Raw genomic sequence first — 10,302 nt, 5'->3', positions numbered from 1 at the left:
GCCCCTGCAATGCATGTTTTTAAAAACGTGTCAGTTTAATTGATTGAGGATATTCAACATTAAATCAGTTTTCATTTTCTTCTCACTTTTTGGGTGGGGCAATGAAGGTTAAGTGACTTGCCCAGGGTCACACAGCTAGTAAGTGTCAAGTGTCTGAGGCTGGATTTGAACTTAGGTCCTCCTGAATCCAAGACCGGTGCTTTATCCACTTAGCCACCTAGCTGCCCCTCTTCTCACAACATTTTGTTACTACTATTAAATGGCAGAGGTGTGAGCTTTACCAGGGTTCCAGTGGTCTCATGACCCAGTAATTTAGTGTTTATGGCTCATAAATAGGCATAAAAATATTCATGAACAAATATAAAAATGAAACAAATTTGATAAGTTTAGAATTAGCTTAATTTACTTAAAATAATTTTTCCACTTAGTAGAAGGCAGACTTTGGAAATCTCCAGGTTATTTGTTTTAAAAACAAAATCCAGAGCAAATGCTACTTTAAAAGGTAAACTTTTTTTGGCCCAGAGATTTTTGTCCTAATGCTGTGAAGTACTGAGGAAAGTGACTTGACCAGGTATCCTGTGTCCACATTAAGGGATCTTTCCATTATCATCTTTCAGGTTAGAAGTGTACAATGGATGGTGTGGAAAATGACTGCATATATATTAGTGTTTTTTTAAATAAACAGCTTCAATACCTCCACTTTGCAGTCTATGTCTTTCGATGGTTCTTTACCAGGGTCACAACCTGTTACTTCTATAAAGAGCTACTTGTTTGAGGTATGTGAATTATTTAAACAATGTTAAAGATAAGAGAAACTAGGTTTACTTAATATTAATATATAATGTGCCTATATATATAATGTTCCTTTCTGCTGAAGAAAGCAAAAAAAGCCTGACTAACCTGGGCCCCTCTTAGAGCATTTCTCCTAGACTTTGGTACTCTTCCCCCACCCTGGGGCTGAACTTCTGTCTTGCTTTTTTTTCTCCTGGAAAGAGGCATGGTTGGAAGGAGGTCCTTGCTAGAGATGGCTAGGCCTGGATTGGGGGAATTGATTCCCTTCTCTTCCCAGATCAGGCCTACCAAACTTTTGATTTTGATAGGGGGTTATGAGAGTAGATAGATGAGTGCCCCTGGCTATCTCTCTCTATTCATGGCCTCAGTTCCAAAACCCTACAAAATAAAAGCAATTTCATTATTCCATTTTATTATTGCTAACTGAAGTATCCAGGAGACATTTCACAAGATAATTCATCAATCCTTTTTCCAGTTTTTGTAGCAAATAAGTTACCACAGTGAAGAACACGTACTTATGAATTAAATTTTGTCATACTTAAGGAAATTGAACCTAACCAAGTTTCAACACAGCAAACTAATAAAGCCTAAAAATTATTAAACCAGTAAATGGTATCTTTATTATTCCTCTCAACCACAGACAGAAACAAAACATTTCCACTTGAGATTCTGTTGAGCATTTTCCCTGCAGCATTCCAGGACACATGATCTTTTCTGAAAAATTCAAATTTATGTGAACATGATTCAAATTGTCTTTTACTGTATCTTTTTTAAAAATTAAAAGCCAAACAATGTGGGGTAGAATTCTTTTTCAGATTAATTGCAGTTGATTCGCTCATAAAACAGGAGGTAAGCTTGTGAATTTAGAACCTTAGTAGCAGGCACAGCTTGTACCTGTGTATCACTGATATGAAACCACTGTCCCTTCGTTGATTCATTTTCAAATTCTAATAAGAAGAAAAATGAAAACAGATTAAGATACAGGTGTAACTTCCTTATTTAAAGCAGTAGTAAGTATTCCCAGATATTTACCTTGTGGACTAGTTCCATCAAGAACAAGATTATAAAGATGACTATTTGAAGTTCTTGTCTTCACATAGGCAGTATAATGCCCCCACCTCATAGTACCACTGTGTTCAACAACTCCGTATAAAGAATACAATACTTTTGTATTTCCTTCAGCAACGTTCTGTAGGTATTGAAAGATTTCAAAGCATTTCAAATTAGGTTAAACCTGACTACATCTGAAAAGTGTACTGCTCCTCGAGTAAATGTTATTAAAAAATTGGTCAAGAAGTAGTGACTTAAGAGTACCAATCAAAGATTCTCCTGAAAGAGATCTGTGATCTCGGCAAGGGGGGAACTTCAGAGTTTTGAAGAGAATCCCTGTCCATATCCTTCCATTATATAGAATCTGCCTAGAACCTTTTCCACATCTTCTAATTATATAGGATCTATTCAAAGTACTGGGAGGTCTTCAGAACTAACTTTATTGGTTTTATAACTTTAAAAAGCCTCCCATCCCACAACCACAACTACATTTCATGCTTATATGAATAAAACATATATTGTAAGCTATCATTTAAAGATAAGAACCATTTTTACTTACCTTACACTTTATGGTACAAAAGGGAGCCAAATCTATCACATCTGGAAACTTTATGTGCTTGTTAACTTTGCATAGATTAAGACCAGCCTAAAAGGGGATAATTTAGTTTATTTTCCTAAGTTTAAAGCAACATTTCAGTGCTATACGTCATAAGTAAAACTCTCAAGAGAATTCCAAGTTTTGTGTCTCTGGTTTGGCTAAGGAATAGAGACCAACGTGTCCCACCTTTGCTACTAACCAGAAAAGTCATTAGTCCTCTCTTGGCCTAGGCCTAAATTTCCTCATCTATTGGTGGACTGACTAGATGATCCCTAATATCCTGTCCAACTGATTAACTTAAATTTAGCCGTTAACATCCAAAAAACGATTTTATGGGCCATAAAATCAATCTAAAAGCTTCAATGGGGAGGTTATCTACTTTTGCTTGCTCAAGTAAACTAGAAGACTCCGACTGGTATTAATAATATAGTATTTACGCTTTAACATTTACAAAGTGCTTTTATGTTGGTTATCTTATTTGATCCTCACAAAAACCCTTTGAGGTAAGTACTGTTCTCCCAGTTTTACAGTTGAGGAAAAGTGAGGTGTTCAGTTTAAGTGACTTCCCTAAAGAAACTGAATCTGAACTTGGGTTTTCCTGAAACTAGGTCCAGTGCTCTTACATACTGTACTACCTTCAAAGTTTATAACTTAACACTACAAAAATACTTGTCAACTCTGAACCCTCTCCTGCCTACAAACCCACACATAGAATGTTACTAGATCCAAACTCTAAATGACTTAACCTCCACTAGCATAAAACTAGGGAAGAGAAAAAACCCAAAGGGAAACGGTCCTGAAATTTAAGTAGCTCAGATACAAAGGTTTTCTAAAGATCAGCATCACAGACCAAGGTCACAAAAGTAGTTAAGTCACAGGGTTGGGATTGGAACCAAAATTCTCTACTCCAAATCCAGTACCTCCCTATGATGGTATCATTAATATGATAATACAAAATACTCAGTGATTTATACACAAAAACCCTTTAGTAATCACAACTTCTTTCCATTATGAGTTTTAATCCTTAAAATTAAGGACAGGAAAAAAATTACCCAGACTCCTATGGGGTACTGGCAGCGCCTGGCTGTGGATAAATACCTTGGCTTTTCTTCCCCTGAAACTAATGTTATAGTAACAGTAAATGGGAATATTTTCTAGATTTCTCCATCAATTTTACACATTTTCCAACAAATTTTTGGTAAGACATTTTAGCCTTGAATGTTATATTAGGAAACTCCAACTTTCTCCAAGTGCTACTGCAGAGCTGTGATTTGGGTATTCAAATGATTGCAAATTGTTTTGTGCCCTGTCCTTTCAAATAATATAAAATTCTTCGATACCCACATATTGTTGCTAGATGAGTCAATTTATTGACAAAGATAACGAATAATAAACACTGATTGATACCTGTTGAAATCTCTTTAAATGAAGAGTTAGAATGGGAGGAGCCAGAGAAATCAGCATTTGCTTTTTGGCATTAGTGTAAACATGCTTCTTTTCACCTAAAGAAAAAAAACACATGAAGTTTGAAAGAGCATTTTTTGAAGCATGACAAACAACTAAAGAAAAACCCATTTTTTTCTTTTCGTATTTACATAAAACCATTTTAGATGTTGTTAAAACAGCTTTTTCTGGGCATATTTGAAGGGAGACAGGAAAAAAAAATTGAATGGCATGTGCAGCCGACTCACAATAGTCCTGACTTAGACCTATTTTTCAGTCTCCTTGAAAATACTGGGAAAAACCAATCAAGAAATCCATAACATGCCAGGGACTCTTCTAAGGCACTAAAAATACAAATACAAGAGGAAATTCCCTACTCTGAAGGGGCTTATATTTTAACTTCTAAAGAGCACACAATGTAGAAAGAAATAAAAAGAAAGACAAGATAAAAGGTATTTAAGAAGGAGAGGGCACTAGCATTTGGGAGGATTGAGAAAGGTTTCCTGTATAAGCTAGTACTTGTACTGCATCTTGAAGGAAAAGTGACATGCTTTAAGATGGAGATAAGGAGAGAGTACATATTCCAGGAATGAGACAGCCAGTGCAAAAGCAAGGCAATGTAAATGTAAGATGGAGTGTTATTTTGAAGGCCAAAAAGAAGACCTGTTTGGCTAGATTACAGAATGGGGGAGAAGCTTGGGAAGATAGGTTGAAGCCAGCTTATGAAGGCTATATAAACCAAGCAGGTTTATATAACTTAAATTTGATCCCTGAAGCAACTAGGAGCCACTGTTTACTAAGTAGGGAAGTGACATGGTCAGATATGCTCTTTAAGGAAAATCAAGTTGGCAGCTATGTGAAAGGAGGATGGATGGGGTGGGAAGAGACACGAAAAGACACCAATTGAGGAGGTCACTGCAATAACCTAGACAAGTGATGAAAAGCTAAACTAAAGTCGTGACCATATGAGTCTCTAGGGGAAGCTGGATATGTGAGCTGTTGAGACAGAAAATGTAAAATTTGACAAATTATTAGAAATATGGCTTAGGGATACTGCTGAGACTACATGAGTGGTGTCCTTCAAAGAAATAAGAGTTTGGAAAAAGGGGTGCAATATAACGAGTTCTGTTTTGGTCATAATGAGTTTGAAATGTCTTTGGGGCATCCAGTATATGTCTAGCTGTCTAGCTGAAACTCCATCAATTTTACATGAATTAGGAGCACATAGTGTCAGGAGAGGGTGGTTGTATCAAGAAGGATAAGGATTGGGGCAGCTAGGTGGCACAGTGGATAGAGCACTGGCCCTGGAGTCAGGAGTACCTGAGTTCAAATTCGGCCTCAGATACTTAACACTTACTAGCTGTGTGACCCTGGGCAAGTCACTTAACCCCAATTGCCTCACTAAAAAAAACAAAGAAACAAAACAAAAAAACAAACAAAAAAAAAGAAGGATAAGGATTAAGAAAAGACTATTGGGGGGCAGCTAGGTGGCTGGATTCAGGAGGACCTGAGTTCAAATCCGGCCTCAGACACTTGACATTTACTAGCTGTGTGACCCTGGGCAAGTCACTTAACCCTTATTGCCCCGCGAAAGAAAGAAAGAAAGAAGAAAAGACTATTGGATTTGGCAATTAAAGGATCATTGGTGAACTGAAGAATAGTTTCAGTAAAGTGATGACATCAGAAGCCAGACTACAAAAATTTGAGGACTAAGAAAAAAGCAAGAAATGAATATAGACAGCCTTTTCTAGGAGACTGGCTGAGAATGGGAGAAGATATACAGAATGATAATTTGAAGGAATGGAGAGTAGTAGGGTTTAGTGGCGATTTTTTTTAAGGATGGGAGAGACTTGTGCATCTTTGAAAGAAGCACCAATACATAGGAGAAAGGGAAAAGGTGAGGAAGGATAAGTGAGGATACATTGCTGGAGAAGACAGGAGATGGGATCCCTTAGGGCACATGAAATAGCTGGTCATTGCAAAGTCAAAGTTCACCTCATTACAGAAAGGAGAAAAGGGGGGTGTCAAGAGATAATACAAGAGGGGAGAAGAGGGAGCTCATGACAAATGGCTTCAATTTTTAAAAATAAGATGTCTCAACTGAGAGAACACGGATAGAAGGAGGCATGAAAGACCTAAAGACATAAAGTTTGATACATCTTCTGTGAGGAATGAGATTTGGTATCAAATAAGAAGGAATAAAATGAATACCATACTAAAAGTAATATAATTTATAGCATGCCTAAGAGAATGGTTGTGTGACTTCCTCCAGCTCCACTCAGCGGCATGTGTATGAAAGCAGAGGAGGTAGATGGAGGCAGGGCTGGTGTTTGGCCAGGGATGAGTGGTGAAAAGATAGGGGGACAAGTGATTCAAAAGTAGACTACACCATGTAGTTAATTAGTAGGTTAATATTGGGAAAAGTGAAAGTGAAGTCTGAAAAGGGGTAACAAGCCTGAAAATGAACTAAAGGGTAAAGGAACTGACAATCGTCGGGGTGAAGAATAGGTTTAGGAAATGTGAAGCATAAGGAAAGCTTTTTGATTATGGAAGTAGAACACTATGGGTAATGGTGAGATCCAGGTTATGACCAGTCTTATGTATAGTTGAGGTGGAATGAAGAATTAAGTTGAGGTGGAATGAAATTAAGGAGATGTTCAAAAAGATGTTGAAATCTCTTAGGACAAGAGCAGAATTTGGGAAGAAGGGGAAGATAGGCATTGAACTCACTGAGAAAAAGAATGACCTATGGGTCAGTACAAAACAGCCACCATAACTTGGAGAGGAAAACTGCAATACAGTGACCCTGAAAGGAGAGGCTGCCAAGTTACAGCGGCAAAGGGAGTTTTAGAAATAGCAGTGGGGAAACAAGGAGTATTTGAACCATTAAGGACCCAGTATGTCAGAATGTGTGAGGGATGGTATAGTCAGTACTGAAGGATGGCCAGAGCTGTAATATTTTCTGAGTGAAACAAGACTTCAATGAGAGTAAGTAAATGTTAGGCAAATGAGAAAGAAGGCAACTTTTGTTCATTATGGAAATGTATAATAAGAGAGATTATATTTTTTAAAAGTTTACACTAGGGAAAATATTACCTTTAATATCTGTCTTTGGTCCACTATGCTGCCTCTGTGTACAAACATCACAAAGTAGTTTGTTTGAACCTTGGAGTTTCTCATTACTAGTAAACTGATATAAACAATGATAGATTGAACATTCATCAATATTCATAGCTTCCCTGTTTGCTAGGGTACAAAAGGCAGTTTCTGGAACTTCATTTACTACTTCATAGATCTTTGTCCCAACAGGATAAGTGTTATTCAAAATCTCTATATTTATTTCATCAGGCTGAAGATGTGCATCCAACTTAAGGTTTTTTAAATCACTGGAAAGATCCTCTTCTTCATCACTCTCTCTCTTGAGATATATACCATTTAATTTACTAGCACATTCAACTGGAAAAGAAACACTCAGAGTGTCACCTGCATCATTTACATTTTTTACACTTTCCTCTTCTGTATAATTTGTATTTCCTGGCAAGTCTTCTATGGTATTCTCTTTGTCTCTTATATCTTTTTGATTTAAGCAACACTCTTCAGATTTTTCTTTTTCTTGTGAAAAGCAGTTGGATTCATCATCCGTTTCTTCTTGTGGTAAAGTTTTATTGTGTTGATGTTCTTCAGGATACTCAGTGGTACAGATATTATTTAACTGAATACTTTTTTCTTGAATTTTTTGTTGCCTTCGTTGGTTCTGTGAAATAAAGCATAAAGTTTGACAAAAGAGAAAAATAAGTAAAGCTGATTCATAAAGAAAAGAAATATGTAGTAGAAATGAATAAGCATCTAGAAGTGTAGTCCTGACCCTTAACAAGTGAAAACATAAAATGGTGAGTTCATCAACTTGAACAATACTGTTATATTTGTGGCCATCTAGATCAAAAAACCATCAGTCAATCAATGAATGCCTAAATTCTGCTTGGCACTGGGGTATGTACAGTAAGAAATAAAAAGAGATATAGTAAATACTATATGTATATTAGGAATTTGGGGAAGGGATCAGTCACTGTGGATTAGAGTAGTCATAGAGAGAGAAATTGAGCTGGGCTTTGAAAAATGTGTAGGATGATGACGATGGTGGTTAAAAAGCATTTATAAGTGTTTGCTATATGCCAAGTACTGTGTTAAGTGCTGGGGACATGAATATAAAAGCAAAGTTTTTTCCCTCTGGGAGCTAACGATTTAATGAGATGAAATCAAACAATAAATAAACATTTATTAAATGTTTACTATATACTAGGCACTATGCTAAGCACGGGGAACATAAAAAGTAGCAAAAGAAAGTTCCTGTCATCAAGAAGCATAGAATCTAATAGGGAAGACAACATGCAAACAAACACATACAAAACAAGCTATATATAGGAAAAATAGAAAATAAATAACAGAGGGATGTCACTAGAATTAAGAGGGGTTGAGGAAGGCTGCCTGTAGAAGGTGGGGGACTTTAGTTGGGGCTTAACAGAAGCCAGTGAGGTCAACAGTCAGAGTATAGGAGGGAAAGGATTCTAGGAATGGATGACAGCCAGAAAGAATGTCTGAAGCTGAGAGATAGTGTATTTTGTTCTGGGAACAGCCAGAAGGGTCAGTGGTTCTAGGTCGAAGAGTACATGTTGGGGAAGAAGGTGTAAAAAGACTAGAAAGTAGGAGGGGACTAGGTTATGAAGGGCTTTGAATGCCAAACAGAGCATTTCATATTTGATCCTGGAGACAATTTAAGCCAATGGAACTTACTGAGTGAGGGGAGTGACATGATCAGTTCTAAGATTTAGGAAAACCACTTTAGTATTTGAATGGAGGATAAAATAGGTAGAAAGAGACTTGAAGCAGGCTCTCCCACCAGCAGGCTACTGAAATAATCAAGGGGCGAAGTGATGAAGGTCTGCACCAGAGTGGTGGCAGTGTCAGAGGGGATGTATTTGAGACATTGTTGCAAAGGTGAAAGAAACAGGCCTTGGGAACAGATTGAATATGGGGGTATGACAGATGGTAGGGAATCCAGGATGACTCCCAGGTGTGGGTGTGAGGGACTGTAAGGATGATGCTACCTTCTACAGTAATAGGGAATGTACGGGTGGGGAGGGTTTAGGGGGAAAGATAATGAATTGTTTTGGACAAACTGAGTTTAAGATATCTACAAAAGCAATAATAAAACAATAACATGCTTCTGTAGTATTTCCAAGTTTGCAAAAAGCTTTCTTCAGAACAACCCTGTGAAGTAGGTACTACAAGTGCCCTGTTTACAGACGAAGAAACTGAGTCTGAGAAAAGTGACTTGTCTATGACCACAGTTAGTAAATGTCCCAAGAGGGATTCAAACCCAGGTCTTCTGAATCCCATTACTGTGTTTTTTAAAAATATGCCAGCAACAACTAACAGAAACACAAGTCAATGTAGTATATGTGAAGAGTAATCTACTTTTGGATGAATTCTGCTATATTATTATTGGTACTATAAGGCTAACAATGTGGAACAAAAATATTTCAGGCAGAAATGACAGTTTAAAAAATATTTTATCATAAGTCAAAATTTCAAACATAACCAATTCCTTTACAAATAAAACTACTCATAAAATGAGAAATCAGCAAAAAAAACCAAAAAACAAAAAAACTTAACTATCAGTCAAACAGCACATTAGAAAGTACAAGGTAGAAGATCATTCTTTATAATTACTAACCTTTGCTTGTTTTTTGGCTTGCTTCTTTGCTTTTTTCTGCAAGTGTTTACTTGTACAAGAAGGAATATTATTCTTCTCTTTCATATAACTATTGTTATCTTTCTCTTCCTCACTGTCTTTATCCTCATCTTCCTTTGTTTTTTTGATATTTTTATCATTTATGTTTTTCTTACCACTCTTAAAACAGAATGTAAATTCCAAAAATTAGTAACAATCTTTTCCAAAGAATTTAACTTTGGATAAATGTTTTTGTTATAGTTTAATAAGAGATATTTTCCTAAAATATTAAAATTAATCAGGATAAAAATGATTACTTTTTCAAGCAAAAAAAAAGGAAAAAGAAAATAGGTTGAATTTGTGAGCTTTACTGACAGCCAATAAAGGTATAACAGTAATATAATAGAATTAATAAGGTATATAATATAGACTAGACATGCTGTACAATTAAGAAAATTTCTAACTAAAGAATTCTGTTGTATTGTGTGTGGGTAAATGTAACATTAGAGTGATAGCAATTTCCCACCCCACTCCCTTTTTTTTGTAGGTAAATGATATTATGAGGAAATGAGATCCTAGGTTAATTTGTGATTGCCTCATTGTCCATTTACTAAATCAAGTCTATTTCTCTTCTATTGTGATAGTTTTGTATGTAACATTTACTCATAAAGAAGAAAATAAATATATT

The 10,302-nt window shown here is 36.2% G+C and overlaps 1 protein-coding gene across 5 annotated transcripts in view; it reads right to left on the bottom strand.

The window, feature by feature from the left end:
• Nucleotides 1-1,386: 1,386 nt before the first annotated feature.
• The window catches only part of USP16 (ubiquitin specific peptidase 16), a 40,811-nt gene continuing 31,895 nt past the window's right edge, over nt 1,387-10,302 (bottom strand). For 4 of the 5 annotated variants that reach the window (XM_043998426.1, XM_043998427.1, XM_043998429.1 and 1 more), the window contains 7 exons: nt 9,618-9,794; nt 6,980-7,637; nt 3,848-3,942; nt 2,402-2,488; nt 1,825-1,981; nt 1,687-1,739; nt 1,387-1,506 (listed from right to left, as the gene is read on the bottom strand). In XM_043998426.1, coding sequence (XP_043854361.1) covers nt 1,423-1,506; nt 1,687-1,739; nt 1,825-1,981; nt 2,402-2,488; nt 3,848-3,942; nt 6,980-7,637; nt 9,618-9,794 — 1,311 coding nt within the window. In that variant the 3' untranslated portion in view covers nt 1,387-1,422. Of the gene's footprint in view, nt 1,740-1,824; nt 1,982-2,401; nt 2,489-3,847; nt 3,943-6,979; nt 7,638-9,617; nt 9,795-10,302 lie in introns of all 5 variants that reach the window. The other variant, XM_043998428.1, reaches the window with a different exon arrangement.

Source organism: Dromiciops gliroides, chromosome 3 (assembly GCF_019393635.1).
Source record: "Dromiciops gliroides isolate mDroGli1 chromosome 3, mDroGli1.pri, whole genome shotgun sequence".
Classification (NCBI taxonomy): Eukaryota; Metazoa; Chordata; class Mammalia; order Microbiotheria; family Microbiotheriidae; genus Dromiciops; species Dromiciops gliroides.
The sequence above is the reverse complement of the archived record's forward strand: the minus strand, read 5'-3'. Positions and strand labels throughout refer to the sequence as shown.